General features: G+C 42.6%; 1 protein-coding gene across 7 annotated transcripts; it reads right to left on the bottom strand.

Annotated features, from left to right (window-relative positions):
• Positions 1 to 1,660: 1,660 nt before the first annotated feature.
• On the bottom strand, positions 1,661 to 20,761 carry LOC121004475 (gastrula zinc finger protein XlCGF26.1-like). Of its 7 annotated transcripts, none has more exons than XM_040436715.1 (4): positions 20,448 to 20,469; positions 20,242 to 20,365; positions 3,039 to 3,995; positions 1,661 to 2,618 (listed from the first exon to the last, which is right to left on the bottom strand). In XM_040436715.1, exons 2-4 carry the CDS (start codon positions 20,324 to 20,326, stop codon positions 2,404 to 2,406), a joined length of 1,257 nt encoding a protein of 418 aa, XP_040292649.1. In that variant the 5' UTR covers positions 20,327 to 20,365; positions 20,448 to 20,469; the 3' UTR covers positions 1,661 to 2,403. The 7 variants fall into 7 exon arrangements, with proteins under 7 accessions (XP_040292649.1, XP_040292648.1, XP_040292650.1 ...); XM_040436714.1 differs by having other exon boundaries at positions 1,661 to 2,707; positions 3,044 to 3,995; XM_040436716.1 differs by having other exon boundaries at positions 1,661 to 2,543; positions 3,048 to 3,995.
• Positions 20,762 to 21,976: the final 1,215 nt, after the last annotated feature.

Genomic DNA, 21,976 nt, shown 5'->3' with positions numbered 1-21,976 from the left:
GAATATAGGATCAGGGAGTACTATTTCTGCTTATGGAGATATAAGGAGTCTTATAGGCCTGGTGATGCTCCTCTGGGTTTCTGGTAAAAGAATATGGAAACTAGCTCTCTTTCCAAAAAGAAAACAAAGCTTAGCCTCTAACGCTGCCAGATGTATGGAATGTAAACATTAATAGAATTTTCCGTTCTTGCATTTCTGTTTTTTACTTCTGGAGCCATAAATTTATTATTTTTCTGTTCACATAGACGTATAAAGGCTTGTTTTTTTGCTGGACAAATTGTACTTTCTCATGGCACTATTTAACATTGTATTCCACCATAGTTTTTATTTTATTTTAATTTCTTTATTCAGTTTTCTTATACAAAATTACAAAAATGTATCAGTTTTAGCAGTGCCGAGTCCGAATACCTCCATACAACTTCTGTCAATAGGCAGGCATAATAAAACATTAAATGTCCCATTATAAAAATAATAGAGTAGGAATCAATGTAACATCTTGTTATTATTGGGACCTTCACCAATTTTCCCATTCCCTGCCATATTGAATCGGGCTCGATCTCCAGCTGTCAATCCAAACTTATCTCCCCATTTCTCCCTTCCGCCATACTTTAATGGGTTTAGTTTTTTATGGTGTTCCCTATGAGGTAAAACTGACTTGTTACCTTGAATCACATGTTTGTTTTTTTCATGTGTTTTAATGCTTTAAAAATTATTATTTCCATTCCTCTTGGTTAAATATTACCTCAGACAAGTAGGTTTTTGTCAGATTATAAGAGAAGGTTATGCTCTAGAATTTCATCACGCTCCTCGAGACAGGTTTCTCCTCAACAGTCAAGAACATCCACACATTCTTGCCACTGCAGAGAAGTTCCCTGCAGTGCCTTCATATCTTCAGAAGATCATCTGAGGTCCTATCTACAGATTGTGATACAGCTACTACAGTCTCTCAGATTTGTATTTAATTAAAAATGTTTTTATCTAACTATAAACAAACTGTTTCTAGGGTTCATAATCGACACAGTTTCCATGACTATTAATACCTCATGAGATATTTTCTCTATAAAAAACAAAACCCACCAACAGATAGTCTATCCCATCACTTCTGTACACAAGATTATGAAGACCTTGGGACATCTAACGGCAGTTATAAATGCTGTCCTTTGGGTCAAGGTGCATACCAGAGAGTTTCATCAGGACATACTGTGGGTTTGACACCTCAATCATTATAACCTTCGCCCTCAGATAAGCTTATGGACTGTCTTATTTCAAGTTCTCAGGTCGTGCTTACTAGAATTCTATCTTACCAGAGAGAAATACTTCCAAATCTCTACCCAGTTATCATCACCACCGATGTCTCTGTCCTTTATTGGGATGCTCATGTGCAGAGATCCTGAGTTCAGGACTGTCAGACAAGTCTAATTATGAGATGGACAGGAGACTCATCGGCATAATATGATTAATATTAATGTGCCAAAATGAATGGATCCGTTTCTAAAACAGAAAATGTCCTAGAAAATTCCACAAAGTCTAGGATCCACGGTAATCCTCCTCTCACAAGTTATATCAGCTCTCGCTTAACTCCATAGGTTCTAAGATGTTATCTTTAAATCTAAAGGATAAAGAAAATAGGTCCAATCACAAGGATATGTTTTAAAAATGTCAAATGTTTATTAACGAGTAACAAGTCTTGAGATGCTGTTATATATCTAAATGTGAAAGTAACCTGATCCAGCAAAGAACAGCCTGCTGATGTTCTCAGGATCCGGCATTTCCAGATACTGATGCTCAGTTCCGGACCCAATAGACTATAATGCGGTCCAGCTGGAAAAAAATGCTGCATGCAATGGTTTTTGTTCACCTGAAACCTGGCACTCATGGCTAAAGCGGCCAGATCCTCACCAGATGCCATTATAGTCTATGGGGTCTGGCGGTGAACAACAGCATCGGGGAATGCCAGATCTGGTCAACTCAGATGGGATGTTTCTGGATCCGGCGTTTCCAGATACTGATGCTCACTGCTGGACCCCATAGACTATAATGGGATCCAGCCGGCAAAAAATGTTGCATGTCATGGTTTTTGTCCACCTGAAACCTGGCACTCATAGCTAAAGCTAAAGCAGATCCTCACCAGATGCCATTAAAGTCTATGGGGTCCGGCAGTGAACAACAGCATCGGGCAATGCCAGATCTGGTGAACTCTGTTTTGCCAGAGCAGCCTGCCAGATCAGGTTACTAGTGATATCAACGTACCCTTAATCATGATGTAGTGCTTTAAATAGCCTTCCTTTCCTGAGTTTTAAAAATGTGATTTGTCGCTGAAACATTTCCTTCCTTCTGGACATTTTATCTTTGATGTGCAATAAGAACTGGCTTTTAGTTAAAACACTTTCCACATACATTCCCTCAAAAATATGTCTCCCCTTTATGACCCCTCTGATGTTTAACAAGATTTGATTTATCAGTAAAACATTTCCCACATTCTGAGCATAAATATGGCTTCTCCCCTGTGTGAATTCTCTGATGTGTAGCAAGATATGATTTATCTGTAAAGCATTTTCCACATTCTGAGCATGAATATGGCTTTTCCCCTGTGTGAATTCTCTGATGTGTAACAAGATTTGATTTATCTGTAAAACACTTTCCACATTCTGGACAAGAAAATGGCTTCTCCCCTGTGTGAATTCTCTGATGTATAACAAGATATGATTTATCCGTGAAACTTTTTCCACATTCTAAACAAGAAAGTCTCTTCTCTCCAGTGTGAGTTCTTCGATGACAAACAAGGGTTGACTTCTGAGTAAAACATTTCCCACATTCTGAACACGAAAAAGGCTTCTCCCCCGTGTGAGTTACCTGATGTCTAACAAGATCAGATTTCTGGATAAAATATTTTCCACACTCTGTACATGAATACGGTTTCTCTCCTGTGTGACTTCTTTTATGAATAACAAGATTCGACTTATCTGTAAAACATTTCCCACATTCTGAGCATGAATATGGCTTCTCTCCTGTGTGAATTTTTAAATGCTTTTCAAGATATGATTTACGAGTAAAGCATTTCTCACATTCTGGGCAGGAAAATAGCTTCTCCCCTGTGTGAATTCTCTGATGTATAATAAGATTTGATTTTTCTGTAAAACATTTTCCACATTCTGAACATGAAAATGGCTTTTTCCCTGTGTGTGTTATTTGATGTCTAACAAGATCTGATTTCTGGCTAAAATATTTCCCACACTCTGGACATGAATATGGCTTTTCCCCTGTGTGACTACTCTCATGTCTAAGAAGATGTGATTTATCTGTAAAACATTTCCCACATTCTGAACATGAATATGGCTTCTCCCCTGTATGGTTTTTATGATGATTAAGAAGATTTGATTTGCAAGTAAAAGATTTTCCACATTCTGAACATGAAAATGGTTTTTCCCCTCTGTGAGTTCTTTGATGGTAAACAAGAGTTGATTTGTGAGTAAAACATTTCCCACATTCTGGACACGAAAATGGTTTCTCCCCTGTGTGAGTTTTCCTATGCCTAACTAGATCTGATTTCTGGTTAAAATATTTCCCACATTCTGAACATGAAAATGGTTTCGACCCAGTGTGACTCCTCTCATGTCTAAGAAGATGTGATTTATCTGTAAAACATTTCCCACATTCTGGACATGAATATGGCTTCTCCCCTGTGTGAATTCTCTGATGTATAACAAGAGCAGATTTATGTTTAAAACATTTTCCACATTCCAAACATGAAAATGGCTTCTCCTCTGTTTGATGTTCAACACCCATTTTGTGGCTTTTCCGGTCCTTTGCAGTCTGTGATAAATCAGAAGATTGGACATATTTAAAAAAATCACACGATAAATCTTTGCTGAGAAGATCTGAGGGTACATCTGGGATTATGGCATGTTCTTCACTTGTATTTTGTGTAATAGCATAATCCTCTGTTTTAAAATCTGAAGACGTCACATATCCTTCTGAGATTCTGGTACAGTCATCTGAAAAGAATAAATTTAATTTGATTACTGTTAAATAATATAAACTTAACATTTCTATATAAAATGCATATTTATTGTGTGACATGTTGAAAAATCCAATATTCAACTGATTGTGACAATGAAAACAAATCTGATCACTGTCTAAGGATCATGCACTTCATCGTATCGGTATTTCGGTCCACAAACCACAAAATACAGATATCTTCCGTGTGTATTCTGCAATTTTTTTTACTTCCATCAATAGAAATGGCATACGGATGCAGAGAGCACACGGATGTCTTTTTTTTTTTTTTGCAGACCAAAAGAAATTAATAAGTCTATTTGGTATCCACCAAAAACTGGGATAGCACATTAATGGAAAATATCACAATATTATATGAGCAGTATATAGTGGCACTATTTACATGTCTGATATGGTAGTTTTGTTTATTTGTACTGTTATCATTATTTATCTACTATATTATAAGGACTTTGCATCTAGCAATAAATGTACTGTACATGCAAGTGCCTGAATTGCCACTCTGTTCATTTTGGGGGTCTCTGAGGTGGTAATTAGAGATGAGCGAAACAAATCAGATGAAGTGGAATTCGATCCGAATTTCAGGAAAAATTTGATTTGCAACGAATGTGAATTTCCTTGCGCAATGTGCTAACAAAATGCAAATTTTCCTAAAATGGCGGCTTCATGCGCTCTGAGTGCAGGGACAGATGTGAGAAGGCGCTAGGGACAGCAATAAAAACCTCATTGCGAACAGAGAAACTGAAAAAAACTATTTATAGGTGCAGGGAAAGGATAGGGAAGAATTATTTAACAGCATCTTAGTGCAGGGAGAGACGTCAGAAGGCGCTAGGGACAGTGCTAGAAAAGCGATTTACAAGTGCAGGTAAAGATTATTTGGGGATCCATTATACAGCTCTGTTATTGCAGAAATTTGTTCTTGGGGTGCAAGTGCTATATTGAAAAGCCTTTAGTGGCTTATATATGAGGACAAAGAAAAATATATCCGCAGTTCACTTCTGCAGTTATTTGTGGTGAAAGCGTTTAGTGACTTATGTCATTACTAAAAGAAAAATATATCCGCAGTTTACTGTTGAAGTTATTTGTGGTGAAAGCATTTAATGGCCTATTTCAGTACAAAAAGAAAAATATATTCTTAGCTCACTTCTGCAGTTATATGTGTTGAAAGCGTTTAGTGGCCTAGTTCAGTACAAAAAGAAAAATATATACGCACTTTACTGATGCAGTTATTTCTGGTAAAAGCGTTTACTGGCCTATTTCAGTACAAAAAGAAAAATATATTCTCAGTTCACTTCTGCAGTTATATGTGTTGAAAGCGTTTAGTGGCCTATTTCAGTACAGAAAGAAAAATATATACGCACTTCACTGGTGCAGTTATATGAGGCAAAAGCGCTTAGTGGCCTATTTCAGTACAGAAAGAAAAATATATACGCACTTCACTGGCGCATTTATTTCTGGTAAAAGCATTTAGTGGCCTATTTCAGTACAAAAAGATAAATATATTCTCAGTTCAATTCTGAAGTTGTATGCGTTTAAAGCGTTTAGTGGCCTATTTCAGTACAGAAAGAAAAATATATACGCACTTTACTGGTGCAGTTATTTGTGGCAAAAGTGTTTAGTGGCCTATTTCAGTACAGAAAGAAAAATATATAGGCACTTTACTGGTGCATTTATTTCTGGTAAAAGCGTTTAGTGGCCGATTTCAGTACAAAAAGAAAAATATATTCTCAGTTCACTTCTGCAGTTATATGTGTTGAAAGCGTTTAGTGGCCTATTACAGTACAGAAAGAAAAAAAATATACGCACTTCACAGGTGCAGTTATATGTGGCAAAAGCGTTTAGTGGCCTATTTCAGTACAGAAAGAAAAATATATAGGCACTTCACTGGTGCATTTATTTCTGATAAAAGCATTTAGTGGCCTATTTCAGTACAAAAAGAAAAATATATTTCCAGTTTAATTCTGCAGTTATATTTGTTGAAAGCGCTTAGTGGCCTATTTCAGTACAGAAAGAAAAATAAATACGCACTTCACTGGTGCATTTATTTCTGGTAAAAGCATTTAGTGGCCTATTTCCGTACAGAAAGAAAAATATATTCTCAATTTTATTCTGCAGTTATATGTGTTGAAAGCGTTTACTGGCCTATTTCAGTACAGAAATAAAAATATATACGCACTTCAGTGGTGCATTTCTTTCTGGTAAAAGCGTTTAGTGGCCTATTTCAGTACAAAAATAAAAATGTATACGCACTTCACTGGTAGAGATGTCGCGAACATAAAATTTTCCGTTCGCGAACGGCGAACGCGAGTTTCCGTAAATGTTCGCGAACGGGCGAACCGGTGATCCGCCATAGACTTCAATAGACAGGCGAATTGTAAAACCCACAGGGACTCTTTCTGGCCACAATAGTGATGGAAAAGTTGTTTTAAGGGGACTAGCACCTGGACTGTGGCATGCCGGAGGGGGATCCATGGCAAATTACGTAGTTGACGCAGAGTGTGGTAAGTTGAATTCGCAATGTGATTAATATAACCTGTATTAATCGCATTGCGATTACAACTTAGATCTGAGTTCCTAATGGTTGTATTGCTAGAATTGACGAATATAACGAATATAGCACTAGATTCTCAATCTTCGTTATATTCTAGCAATACAGCCATTAGGAACCCAGCTCTAAGTTGAAATCGCAATGCGATTAATATAACCTGTATTAATCGCATTGCGATTACAACTTAGTCAAATTTGTGACACTGCAGCTTCAGAATGAATCTAAGATGGATGCTGTCCTTGCTTTTTGATAGGAGGTGGGAGGGTCTGGGAGGGAGGGTATGCTGATTGGCTGGAATGTGTCTGCTGACTGTGAGGTACAGGGTCAAAGTTTGCTCAATCATGATGTATAGGGGGCGGACCGAACATCGAATATGTTCGCCCGCCGCGGCGAACGCAAACAAGCTATGTTCGCCGGCGAATAGTTCGGGACATCTCTATTCACTGGTGCATTTCTTTCTGGTAAAAGCATTTAGTGGCCTATTTTAGTACAAAAAGAAAAATATATTCTCAGTTCACTTTTGCAGTTATGTGTGTTGAAAGCATTTAGTGGCCGATTTCAGTACAGAAAGAAAAATATATACGCACTTCACTGGTGCATTTATTTTTTGTAAAAGCGTTTAGTGGCCTATTTCAGTACAAAAAGAAAAATATATGCGCACTTGACTGGTGCAGTTATTTGTGGCAAAAGCTTTTAGTGGCCTATTTCAGTACAAAAAGAAAAATATATTCTCAATTTTATTCTGCAGTTATATGTGTTGAAAGCGTTTACTGGCCTATTTCAGTACAGAAAGAAAAATATATACGCACTTCAGTGGTGCATTTCTTTCTGGTAAAAGCGTTTAGTGGCCTATTTCAGTACAAAAATAAAAATATATACGCACTTTACTGGTGCATTTATTTTTTGTAAAAGCGTTTAGTGGCCTATTTCAGTACAGAAAGAAAAATATATGTGCGCACTTCACTGGTGCAGTTATTTGTGGCAAAAGCTTTTAGTGGCCTATTTCAGTACAGAAAGAAAAATATATACGCACTTTACTGGTGCAGTTATTTCTGGTAAAAGCATTTGCTGGCCTATTTCAGTACAAAAACAAAAATATATTCTCAGTTCACTTCTTCAGTTATATGTGTTATGTCTCGGTGCCGTTCACCGTGACGTTTGTTGCCGTGTAGGCTGGCTGCACGTCCCCTTGCGTACTGGCTGCAGGTTTCTGTGGAGGCTGGTTGCTAGGGGCTGCATGCTGGCTGCGGTGTCTAGTGTGTACCCTTCCCGTGTACGTGTGTACCCCTTTGACTGTATCTGCATTTCTGTTCCTGTATTCTTGTTCCGTGTTTCTGGTTGCCATGGGCAAAGCTTTGTACTGCAGGCTTCTGAGGTTTCTGTTCTCCCTGATCTGGAAGGGTTAATCCTACTGTGTTGTTTCTAGTGTTGATCGCGAATATTCTAATCGAGATTTTTTTTTGCGAATATTGGCACTTTGAGAATTTGCGAATATCTAGAATATAGTGCTATATCTTCATAATCGCGAATATTCTAGATTTTTTTTCATCAGTACCCATGATCCCTCCCTGCTTCTTGCTTGTGGGCCAATGAGAAGGCTGCAATATCTTTGATTTTAGGAGTAGTGTTGATCGTGAATTTTCTTATCGCTAATTTGTATCGCAAATTTTACGATTGCCAATTTTTGCAATCAAGAAAATAATGACTGGAGATCACGAATTCTCAAATATATGACGCCCAAATATTCGTGAAATATCGCAAATTCGAATATTGCCCCTGCCGCTCATCACTAGTTGTTTCCAGGGGTGTGTCCTCCCAGGTGCCCTCATTTGGCAACCTTATCTTCCTCTGAGCTGGTTGCTGGGGGTCAGTGTTTGTGCTTTTGTCTGTAGGTCAGTTCTCTGCTCAGTTCTGCCTGTACTCCGTCTATGTGTTACTTGTGTGGTGTTGTCACCTTGCTGCTGATCCTAGGGGTCATTCTGTCCGCACTTCGGTGTGGTTTCACCTGATTCTGCATTTATGTCGTTTGTCATGTTTTCTGTTACCCGTTCAGTATGTGTAAGCCTAGCAGTGCTTAACTGCATCTGATTCTGTTCTGTTCCGTGTCCTGTCTGGCAGTTGCTTCTGCTTCTGATGTTTTGTTCATGTCAGTCTTGCAGTACTTCCGGAAGGGGTGTCCCTGGTTTCCCCGGAGGGGGAATTCCAGTGTTTGTGTATGCACTTTCGCCTTCCGTGTGCACCTCTGCCTGGAGCCAGTTGCTCCCTTTGCTTGCAGTGCAGATAACTGCTTCCATCTCTGCTCTACCTGTTGCTGGTATGTCTATGCCTGTCTGTCTGTACTATTGGTATCTTTGTAGGTATCTCCTGGTCTGTCTGGACCAGCTGCCACTGACTCTGTTTATGCTCTGGAGTAGCCCCTGGCAACTACCTTGGCCAAAGTCTATTCTCACCATCTGAGGCTCTAGTGAATACCAGGTATTGCTTAGTCACGCCCCTCCAGAGTATTGCCAGTCAGTGGCGCAGTGGGTTCCTACCCTTTGTTCGTTGTTTGCACTTTGAGTGCCCCTGTTTCTGTCATGAGCTTGTTTTCTTTCATGAAATTTTGTTGTGGTGTTCCTGCTCGCCTGATGTCTCAGGGGTCCTTCGCGGGATCCCCTGCACGTGACATGTTCAAAGCGTTTAGTGGCCTATTTCAGTACAGAAAGAAAAAAATATATGCACTTCACTGGTGCAGTTATTTGTGTTGAAAGCGTTTAGTGGCCTATTTTAGTACAGAAAGAAAAATATTTTCATCACTTTTAGAGCTCCCGGTGTCATCTAGCGGTCGTGTCTTGACCAGCAACCCAGCGGTTCTTGATTTGTTAACTCTGTCATCCACTTCATCCCAAGTGACATCAGACACCACCATCCAATAGTCGGTGGGTTCGACAGACACAACCCTTATTTGGCATGGCTATGGAGCAGGTCCTGTGCCCTCACCTGTCCTCAACCTGCCTCTGTCCTTTGCTGTTCCTTCAGCCAAAGAAGTATTGTATGCTGTGGGCTCAGCTTCACTATACAGCGAGGACGAGCTACTAAAGCACAGTCAGTAGCTACTGCCCAGCCAAGATCTGGAGGAGACCTCCGCTGCTTCCTCTGCTAGGCAGGCAAGTAATGATGAGGAGAGTGGCGTGGGAGGTGTTGTTGTGAGCACTCCTGACCCAGAGACCATTGATGAGGACATCAGTGACGTGCAGACAGTACTGGAAGATGATGAAGCCGATCGCACTTGGGAGCCGGGTGCAGTAGGGGCTTCATCATCAAAATTGGAACCATGGTGACCTATAACAGAAAGAACATTGTGTTGGCGCTGCGTCAAGGAGGGCGGAGCCATGCACCCTGCATGGCACATGTGTTTAATCTGGTTGTCAAGCGGTTCCTGAACCGGACCAGAGGAGCTACAGGGCAATAAGGAAGACGAGACAGATGACCATCCTCTCACAGGTCTGACTAGGGGGGCCCTCTGCACTCAAGTTCTACTGCCATGGCTGCTGGGGAGGGGTGGGGTGGCAGGAGCAGTACCAGCTCCATCAGCAGCAGCCTGAGTCTACAGTCGCTGATGAGTAGCTTTCTTCACCTGCATAGTGGGTGGAGTAGGTGGTGATGGCATACTTGGACAGCACCCTGACAACCCACATTGAAGATCCGCTGGATTACTGGGCAGCCAAACTGTATTTGTGGCCGCAAGTAGCAGAGTTTGCCCTGGAAAAGCTGTCCTGCCTGGCCAGTAGTGTGGCATCAGTGCGGGTGTGTAGTACAGCGGGGGCCATAGTTACCCCAAGGAGAACTCACCTGTCCACCAAATGTGCAGAGACTGACCTTTGTCAAGATGAATCAGGCGTGGATCAGCCAGGATTTCCACCCACCAATGCCTGATGCATAAGACTAGATCATCCATAGTGCCACACCAACACTTTGACAAAAGAGACCGGTTTCTTCTGGATACCTGCCTCAGCTACTAACCGCCTGATGCCATACATCTGATGCCAAGTGCTCCTTCTTTCACCCACCTTTGTCAGCGGGTACTGGTATTGCCACCCACCGCCCCACTCTGTCACCGGGTCACTTTGTGGTCTCCTGATGCAGCTGCTGCTGCCATCTCAACACTATGTCACCTTGCCAGTCTATGGTATCCTGATGCTGCTGTCTACTCCACACTATGTCACCTTGCCACTCTGTGGTATCCTGATGCTGCTGCCATCTCCACACTATGTCACCTTGCCACTCTGTTGTACCCTGCTGCCATCACCACACTATATCACTCTGCCACTCTGTGGTATCCTGCTGCTGCCATCCTCACACTATGTCACCTTGCCACTGTGTGGTATCCTGATGCTGTTTCTGCTACTGCCATCTCCACACTATGTCACCTTGCCACTCTGTGGTATCCTCCTGCTGCTGCCATCTCCACACTATGTCACCTTGCCACTCTGTGGTATCCTGCTGCTGCTGTTGCCACCTCCACACTTTATCATTGGACCACTCTGTGGTCTCCTCCTGATGCTGCTGCTGCCTCCACCACCTCCACACTTTGTCATTGTGCCACTCTGTGGCCTTCTCATGCTGCTGGCACCTCCACAATCTCTCGTCGTCGTGCCGCTCTGTGGCCTCCTCCTGATGCTGCCACCTCCACAATCTCTCGTCGTTGTGCTACTCTGTGCCTCCTCATGCTGCTGACACCTCCACACTTTGTCTTCGTGCCTGTCTGTGGCCTCCTCATGCTGCTGACACATCCACAATCTTTCATCATCGTGCCACTCTGCCGCCACCTCCAGACTCTGTCATTGGGCCACTCTGTGGTCTCCTTATGCTGCTTCCACCTCACCACCATGTCATAGATCTACTCTGTGGACTTCTCATGCTGTTCCCACCCTCCCCACTTCATGACCGGGCTACTATTTTGCCTTTCGGCCTGGCTGACATAATTTATTTGACCTTTCTTCTGATCTGTCTGAAGGAAGGAAAAATGAGACGCACAACGGATCCTGTCTGTGTAGCAGCTGTAAGGCCTGTATGGTCCCATCAGAATTGGCTTATGATTTGGTAGCCAAAAGCAGGAGTGGGTACAAAACACAGAAGACATGTAAATATTCCATTCACGTGTCATCTCTGTTTTAGATCCACTCCTGTTTCTTTTTTGGCATTAGCAATAGTGATGGATTATTGAGCAAATGCTGACCGAGCGAAGGCGTATGCTCCACAGACAGGATCCGTTTTTTGGGGGTTATTGTTCTGATGGATCAGAGGAAGGGCAAATTAATCAGTGACGTCAACACAAACTTACTGCTGACACCCTATCCACTTTGTCCGGGGGGGCTCTACTTGTATACGCGTTTAATAGAACAGGTTCTGCAGACATCTATGTGGAATCAGCTGGTGACGATGTAAAAGGAGTGCACTTCTTCTTGGCGCTAACATCGAGCTGTAAGGCTGAGTTCATACTGTACTTGAGTTATTTGATCAGTTTTGGCCCTGTGACTGCCCAAATAAGTGAAGTGTGCAGTGATTCTAAGAGCGACAATTGTCATCTGCATAGACAGTCATACTGAAAGACATTATTATTTCACTACCAAAGCAGACTCCCTATGCGTGTTACTGCAAGGCACAGTGTTCTACACCACTACAAAGGCTCTCAGCAGCCAGGAAATAGACTTTTTTTATATATTCGGATCAAAGCTAATATTGTGGTAATATTTCCATTCTCGTGATCAGTGGAGGTCTCTGCAGTAGGACCCCCATGATTTAATAGTTATCCCCTATCCTGTATAACTGGAATACCCCCTTAACAAATATTGTATAGATGAAGGGTGGACCCTCAGAATCAATTCCCCTGGTAGACCACACTCAACACTGCTGAGACCGTTTCTCAGGTGCTCCTGAGTTACCACCCCTACAGACAGTGAAGGTGGGGTGCTCCTGAGGCTCCACCTCCACAAAGACAGTGTAGGAGTTTGCCTGAGATGACACACCCACAGATAGTGTAGGGGGTAATAGAGCTAATCTCTAAAGTAGTCGGGGAGGTGATACTACCAAAAACCAAAGCTGGCCCTGCTGGACATAGTTTCTGCTAGCATTCAGTGAAGAAGGCAGTCATCTAGCTACTTTTAAAAGCTAGATGAGTGGTATTCAGAATTATGGCAGGAATAGTATTACTAATAAACAAAAAAATGGAACTGGAATAGTGGATTTAGCTTTTCTAAGGCGATAAACACTTACTTTATAGTTATAAAAATTCTGGTTAGAAGGTTACCCTAGAGCCCCAAATAACAGACAGGTGGGAAAACTGGACAGTACAACTTTAATCCAAATTGTTAGCTGTACAGGGGCCTCCAGTGTATTTCAGTTTCTTGACGCTGATAAGGCATTTGTTGCAAATTTATTTTTTATTGAGTTTAGAGAAGAACATGGTACATGAGAATAAAACAGTACATGTTACATGAGTCCTTTGGAATTTTTGGCATACATAATACAGACAGAATCCTGTATTTAAATTACTTTGAATAGGACAAAAGAACATACTAACTAACGGCCGACGCCGACCAACAATAAACTCGTTCTGTGTCTTCCGGGTTAGATGACATATCTAATACCTAGTACATTCCGTGTCCGTCCCACCACAGAGTATGAGGTTGCAAGGGAAGTGCGAGGACAGCGAAGAGGTCCAGGGGCCACCTACAGCGTTTATGTCAGAAGAACGCCTAACAATGCTACTTGAGGAAACTGTCTGTGCCGCAGACACCACGGGCAACCCCGACCTGTATTTAAGATCATGACAGATAGTCGGGGGTTAGTGTGGACATAAAATCTCTCCATGATTTCCAGATTCTGTGAAACTTAGGGGGATTAAGTAGAGCTATGTAACAGAGCTCCTCAATGTGGGAAATTTGAGCCACTTTGTGAATCCACTGGGAAACCGAGGGGGCAGTGGTGTCCCTCCAGTGGAGGGGGATCAGTGCTTTCACAGCTACTATTAGTGTGGCCCAAAGCTGTCTATTGAAGCGTGGTAGGAACACTGGAGGGAGGCCAAGAAAAATAAATCTTGGGATCAGAGATGGGGCCTCTGGGCAGACTTTAGCTATAAGCTACTCTGTGCGAAAATATTTTTATAAGAGAGCAGTCCCACCAGATGTGAACATAGGAGCCCGTGTGGGAAAGACAGCACCAGCAGAGGTTTGTGATGGAGGCATTGATCTTGTGTAGGACGACAGGAGCTTTATACCATCGCCACGTCAGTTTATAGTTACTCTCCTGCAGTGTAATGCATCTGGAGGGGCACAGCTGTATTTATAAATTTGTGAGATTTCCTGTGGGGTAAGAGTATGGCCTAATTCTTGTTCCCAAGCCCTGATTTATGGTAGCAAGGAGTCCCGGGGAAGCGCAATCAGTTCCCTGCATATCTTAGAGATAAGCTTAGGAATAGGGAAGCGTAGGCGCAGTGGGCCCAGTTTCAGGAATGTCCTGAAAACCAGAGCAATCTGATTGTAGGTTAACTGAGTCATAGATACTGAGGGAAATCGATCACACAACTTCCGAAACTCCAGTAGAGTGCCATCAACTAGTATATCTCCAAATTTTCTTTGCGTTTAAGCTCTTTTGTAGGGGAAGGCAGATAGAGGTGATGGGGAAGGGGGATGACCATATAGGTGTAACTTCGCAAAGAGTATCCCATACCTGGAGGGTCACCCTGGTGATAGCATTCAGTGAAGAAGGCAGTCATCTACCAGTTTGAGTGAGCAAAGGACCTTGGGTGAGTGGGAAGCCCAAGACTACTTTCTCTATGGGAACATATAGTTTAGGGGAAGTCCCCTGGTGCCATTCCACCATCCTAGCCAGGTGAACTACCTGGTAGAGAATCTCTATGTAAGCAAGCCCTATGCCCCCGGCCCCTTTAGGTTTCGTCAGAGTTTTATAGGCTATTCTATGGCTGGTTTTCCACCAAAGGAACTGGAAAAAATGCCTACGGGTGGTCGTGAAAAAGGACCGGGGGAGATAGATAGGTAATGTTTAAAATAGATAGAGGAACTTCGGGATGACCATCATTTTGAGGAGGTTAGCTTGACCAATCCACGAGAAATTTTCCAACTATGATCCTTGAAACTTGGGCCTGTAGTGGGGCATAGTTGAGTGAATACCAGTTCTCAGGGATGGCCGAGATGGAGAGACCCAGATATGTGATAGAGATGTGGGACCACGGAAAGGGAGATCTAGCAGAAGCTCCAGCGACTGTCCCCCCAGGGCAAGAGATGTTTAGCACAGATGATTTTGTAGGATTTATCTTAAAATTGGAGAGGTTTTGGAATGTGGAGAAAATGCCATGTAGTATCTGGAAAGAAACCTCGGGATTAGTTCTGAGAATTAGAAGATCGCCTGCTTAAGCTGCAGTAAGGTGAACTTGGTTTCTTACCGTTATATCTAAGATGTCTGGGTGTTGCCTAATGTGTTGGATGAGAGTCTCTATCATGAGGACGAAAAGTAAAGGAGACAGATGGCAACCTGGACATGTCCCGTTGGATATTCGGAAGAGGAGAGAAAGAATACCATTGACTCGTACCGATGCTGTAGGAGCAGAATAAAGTGCCATTATACGGGAGATGAAGTGTGGAGGGAGACCAAACTTAGTCAAAGCTTGAGACATGAAGCTCCAGTTTACTCGGTCAAATGCTTTTTCAGCGTCCCTGGATAAGAGAGCCAAGGGGGTCTTAGTAGACTGTGCAAACTGGATCAACTGCAGAACCCGTAGCGTATAATCTTTACCCTCTCTCCCCTTCACAAACCTCACTTGTTTGGGATTTACTAGATTTGAAAGCATAGCGTTCAGTCGATTTGGCAGTAATTTTGCGTATAGTTTTATGTCCACATTGAGGAGAGATATAGGGCAGCTGCTACAGAGGGAGGGATCTTTACCATCTTTTGGAAGAATTGTTACATGTGCTGCTAGGGTTTGTGCCGGGAACTCTGTTCCTTCCGTAAGCGAGTCGAAGGTGTTCAAAATTTGGGGAAGAAAGATCTCCGAAAAGGATTTGTAACACTGTATGGGGAGGCCATCGGGGCCAGGACTCTTTCCCTGGGGGACAACAAAAGGGCTCATTTAAGTTCTTCTAAGGTGAATTGTTTCTCCAGGTCGGATCGTTGGGCCTCGGTTAGCTAAGGGAGGGACAGTTGGTCCAGGAAGGTGACTATGTCTAGCTTGCGCTGGGCTTTTAGTTCTTAGTTCTTATGCCTTTAGTGCATAGAACCGCTGGAATTGTTGTGCGATACCCTGCGTGTCTGTGACTGGGGAACACGACTCAGAGATTATTTTCTTGATCTGTAGTTGGTCCTGTCTGTGTTTGGCTAGCAAGGCCATGACTTTAGAGCCTTTGTTGCCATGCTGGTAGACCCTATGTTGGAAGTACAAGTACGCTTTTGCAGCCTTCAGGTTGAGGAGTTGTTTTAACTGCTCTCTCAATTAGGTGAGATCGGTTAGGGTTGAAGAGGCCAATGATTGTTTATGAGATCTCTCTAGCCTAGCAATATCTGACATAAGGGAGTCAACTTCAATGGTCCAGCAAGTTTTAGCGTACGTGCCTATGGAGAGAAATTCACCTCGGACCACAGTTGTATGGGCCTCCCAAAGTATTGTTGGGGAAATAGAGTCAGACGTGTTTTCGGAAAAATAGGTGGTCAGGACCTTTGAAATCCTGTTTGAAGAGCTCATTATTGAGGAGAAGTTCATTCAACCTCCAGGTGTATGTGCGCTTAGGGAGTGTCTGGATCTTTAGACCGACCAGGACTGGAGCATGGTCTGAAACAGTGATTTGCCCGATACGTGCTCTGGACACCAGGTGTAAGTGAGGGGTGGAGATGAATTTGTAGTCCAGTCTTTGGTAGGAGTTGTGGGGAGTGGAGAAGTAGGTGTAATCATGGTGTGATGGGTATAGGCTGCGCCAAACATCTCTTACTCCCAGTGACTGGAGGGCCGATTTCACGGATCTGAGTTTTCGTAAGGACAAATGAGATTTAAGAGAAGAGGAATCTAAATGAGGTTCTATAGCAACATTGAAGTCTCCGCCCACTATGCAAATGCCTTCTTTGAAGGAGTCGAATTGTCTTAGAGCCCCCTCTAACCAGTGAGCTTGATTGCTGTTCGGGCCATATAAGCCCGCAATGGAGACTATCGTGTTGGCGATTGTGCCTTTCAAAAACAGAAGTCTGCCCTCTGGATTAGATAAGCTGGATGACAACGTAAAGGGGACCGATTTTTTGAAGGCAATAGAGACTCCTCTAATCTTATAAGTGGTGTGAGTGCAGGAATTTTACCTACTTTGAAGTGACTCTCTTGGAGGATTGCAACGTCCGTGCGTAAGGTGTTGAAAGACCCTGGACCTCTTTGCTAGAGAATTCAATCCATGGACATTCCACGTGACCACTTGAACAGTAGTCATGAGAAAGGAAAATGGGTGGACAACGTAAACCAAGTAAATACAGAAACAATACAAAAACAGTAGAATCCTATGGAAATAGCTCCTGAAGAGCTACAAAAGAAAGTGTGAAACACACTCCAGGGTCATGGAGGGTAAATCTACCCAACCATCATACAAGGGCATGCTGGGTGTCCGGAGGGGGAAACCGCTGAAGCCCGAAATGAAATCGAGGCCAGGGACTTGTAGGCCAGACCAGGCCCCAATCCCCAATCCAAAGACCCGACCTGAAGGGCCCGGACAGACAAGAGAGGGGTCCCCACACAGATAACAAGGAGAGGAGTTCAACTGGGGCTAGACTGAGCCTGCTGGTGGGAAAGGATTAGCCAGATGGCTTTCGATATTATCTGGATGAGGAGAGGTGCCGGAGAAGCCGTCTGCTCTGCTCGGCGGTAAGCCACTCCATCGCTGATAAGGCATTTGATCGAGTACACTGGGATTTCCTCTATGTGACCTTGGAGAAACATGGTTTAATGGGGTTAATGTTTATGCTATTCTGGCCTTATATGAGGCATCGAGTCCGATGGATTCTCTTATGGTCAAATACCAGAAATTTGTATTCTTTAAGCCGTAATCCATTGGGGCTGCCAAGAATGAGATGGGGAGCCTAAGGGATGACCTGGTAGTCACTCCTAACCCCCTATGTGGAGGAACCATATGAACTCTGTTGCAGGATGACCTCCAGGCCACAGCTTCCAGAATAATTATGGATTAGCAGCAGCACTAATGCAATAGCAGAGGAGTCAGTAAAGGAGCGAAGGACAAGATGGAAGCATGGCCAGGAACCAAGCCATGGTAAGGATCTAACATTGTAATCAATAGATACACACAAGAATAGGAGCCAGGAAAACAAAAGTACTTATCAATGTATGGCAGGACAATAACATGAGAATAAAAAGGTCCCCGTGGTGCAGGAACTAGAGCAGCAGTGATGAAGGCCTATGTCTGCCTAGCAACTGAACATGGCTGCATGACTGCACTTCGCCATAAATTAGGCACATCCTCCAGGAGTGCAGGGGATCAAGACCCACACAGCTCACACCATCTTAAATCTCCCTTTGGGTCTCATTGACCGAAGAAACTGTCTAACATAAAAACTGTTTTTGTTACCCATGGCAACCAATTACAACATCGATTTCATTTCCTATTCTGCTCATGAAGAATGACAGTTTTTCTTTTAGACGGCCTTGATAAATCTTCCCCAATGATCTCTAATTTGGAAGGTGATATTTGTTCTTCATGCTTGCCGTGAAGATTGTTATGTGTTAATAATGATCTATTATCTAGGTCTCTTTCTACTAGAACCTAGTGACTACCAATCCTGACATTCATAGCTTTGACCTTCCATCCTCCTCCTCCTATTTGTGTATATGTCTCCACGTTCTGTATTCTGTTAGCACACAGGAACTTTATATAAGTCTAAGAGCCGCTGGTTCTTCAGTCTCAAAACTTTCCTGACAACAAACTATGAAGAAATAGGCACTCTCTATGAAGAAAGCTCTGGAATTTGACCTGACATCCAGATTTTAAATCTGCAGAATGTCAAATTATGTAGAGGATATCTGCTGTGGATTTCACCTTGCAATGCAGGGGGTGAAATCCACAGTAAATCCTCAACATTTCCACACCAAATTCTACATGGTATGCTGCAGATTCTCCACTGCACACAGAACATGGATTTCACCCAATGCATTATAAAGAATGAAATTCATAGTGGACTGACCATAAATTGATAAGTTGTAGATTTTATATCCACACCTCATGTCAGTTTATGCTGTAGATTATTATTATGTGAGAATTTCCACACATGAAATAGCATTTTGGCCCAACGGGTGAATGTATAGCTGCTGAACAGATTATATTACATATCTAATTAAAGATTCTATACAAATTCAGTATTGACAATCTATACATACAAATAATGAGATGCTGTGTGTATTTAGTCATGTGAGTATGTAGCAAGGTATTTCAGTGGTTCTTTTCCCTTTAATTTCTTGTAATGTAGCTGGTAAGTTGTACCAGGTACCTGGCCGCTTCCTGAGGTGTGATGTAACAGTACATGTGTACTGCACACTGAAGACCTTTAGGAGAGGCCGGGAAGGTATAAAAAAAATCTAGCATCCAACAAAGAGGTTAGATCCATTAAATACATCATCAGGGTAAGATGTGTCTTGCTACTACCACTTCCCTTTGTATCATATGGGTATGGACGTGGTGCCATGTTGGAATCTGGTTGATGGAGAGCTGGGTCATTTGTCCGCAGCTTTGGTGACAGGTACTTTACTCTGTATGTTATCTTTTGTATATATGTTTTATCATAGTTTAGTAAACATTTTATGCAAAAAAGCCTTGTTAAGCCTATTTATTCCTAGGTCTTAGAATTCACAGCAATACTGTCTATTACCTGGTGATGTAAGCAACTCCAACATTAAACAAATTGCCGCCAATAATGTGTGATAATGCAACAACAAACATCAATTAAAGAGCACACATATTCAAAATATCAAATTTTATTATATACCATGATTACACAATAGACAAGATAAAACCCATAAGGGACAGATTATGAAGGAGAGAATATGGAACCAATGTGTGTCCCCCAATTACACTGAACTGGTAAGGACACAAAGGCAATAACATCAAATAGTAACAAACACTGACCGAATCCTACACCCACCCAGCATCCATGAATAACACTCCATCTCAGAGGGCACAATGCCTAACTATGTAATAGAGACCAGTGCCTGCACCCCCAAGAGGAAGCAATGGCGAAACGTACGTCAGGGTAGTGTGTCTCCTGATCGCTGGTTGGTATCCCCACAGTTGTGTCCATGCATGTGTATGATATTAGGCTGCTCAGGAGTAATATTGTGTTGTGGACTTGTTGTTAGCACTCCTGGCCGGGGGTGCAGGCACTGGTCTCTATTACACAGTTAGGCATTGTGAGATGGAGTGTTATTGATGGATGCAGGGTGGGTGTAGGATTTGGGCAGTGTTTGTTACTTAACCACGATGGTTATAATTTGATGTTATTGCAGTTGTGTCCTTACCAGTTTAGTGTAATTGGGGGACACACATTGGTTCAATATTCTCTCCTGCATAAGCTGTCCCGTATGGGTTTTATAGTGTCTATAGTGTAATCATGGTATATAATAAAATTTGATATTTTGAATACGTTACCTGGTGATGTAAGCAGCTCGTGATGCTCCATCATGACGTCCTTGTACAGATCTTTGTGTCCTTCCAAAAACTCCCACTCCTCCATGGAGAAATAGACGGTGACATCCTGACACCTTATAGGAACCTGACAACACAATGATACAGTCATCACCCAGATCCCTTCATAACATTACTGTTTAATTTCCCAGCATTCCCAGCAGTGTCACCTCTCCAGTCAGCAGCTCAATCATCTTGTTGGTGAGTTCCAGGATCTTCTCTGTATTGATTTCCTCATGTATCAGGGGGTGAGGTTGAGGCCCCATGATTGCGCTCAGGGTTCTTCCCCATCCTTCAGACACAAGGGCCTTACAGCGCCCACTAGAGGTCTTCTTCACTACTGTGTAGTCCTGATTATGGAGAGACACAGTAATAAATATCACTCCATACATTTCCAGAGTCCCTCACCTCTCCAGTCATGTCCATCTGTTAGTAACATTGATAAGATGAGGTAATTTGACATCATCAGAATCTCTCACCTCTCCAGTAAGCCGGAAGAGGATCTCTAGGGTGAGATTTATTATACTCTCCGCCATCTTGTCCCTGTCCCTATCCATCCTTGATGCGTCAATCAGGAGAAGGATCTTATATAGAAGATATCCACTGAGCAGATCCTATATTGTAGGAACCTGAACGGAAAGATGAGAAGATGTAAAATCCTACAAATCCATGTAAAATACAATTACTGGAGGTAATAATATGAGATATCAGAGGAGATAGTACTTTGAATACATGCTTCCATGTGCTTTCCGCATCCGTATGTCCATTACGCAATAGATAGAGCATGTCCTATACTTCTCTGCAAAGTGCAGACTAATTGAAGTTGAGTCTGCAATAAAATGGCACACAGACTGCATCCGCATTTTGTAGATCCGTGGTTTGCAGATCACAAAAACAGGAGTTAATAGCAAATATAGATAGTATTGTAGATATTCAGTAATACAAGGAACTCAAGGTGGAAACATCCGCAATCAACGGAACCTGGTAGTGGTCAATGTGTCTACATCTCAGGACTCCACAATAAAGCCTCATTCACACGTCAATGTTTTGGTCAGTGATTGTGAGCCAAAACCAGGATTGAAGCCTCCACAGATATAAGGTAATAAGGGAAGGATCTGCACCTGTTCTGTGTTTAGAGCCGCACCTGGTTTTGGCTCAAAATCACTAATGAAAATCACTGACCGAACACTGACATGTGAATGAGGCATAACTCAAGCTGATGGCCCCTTTCTTGACCTGTTCATACAAATTGGTATCAGTTCTGTGACCAATGGTGTCACTGCAGCGATGTGAAAAGACTAAAGGGATCCATGGAAGGATCGGGGCATTTCACACACTTGACTGACATTTTTTTTAATGCTGGGAAATCCAATCACATAAACTATGGCAAAAATGTAAGCCAGAAAATTAATCCACTGAGGGGGTTTGTCTTTGTGGAAAATGGACGTGACTTCATAGGAAAGGGCACACGGGTTAAGAGGCACGGTTTTGCACTATAGTTTTGGCATTAAATTCTATTGCAAAGTAAGCCAATAAATAGGTGGTGTAAGGTTAGACTAGACAATCTAAAGCAATGTTCCTCACCTCCAGTCCTCAGGGCCCACCTGCCGGTCATGACTTGAGAATATCCCACAGAATGAACACCTGATGCATGGACACTAATTATATCACCTGCTCAATACGAAGGAAAATCTGAAAA

The sequence above is a fragment of the Bufo bufo genome, chromosome 6 (assembly GCF_905171765.1).
Source record: "Bufo bufo chromosome 6, aBufBuf1.1, whole genome shotgun sequence".
NCBI lineage: Eukaryota > Metazoa > Chordata > Amphibia > Anura > Bufonidae > Bufo > Bufo bufo.
Note: the sequence above shows the minus strand (reverse complement) of the source record. Positions and strands in the feature narration are given on the sequence as shown.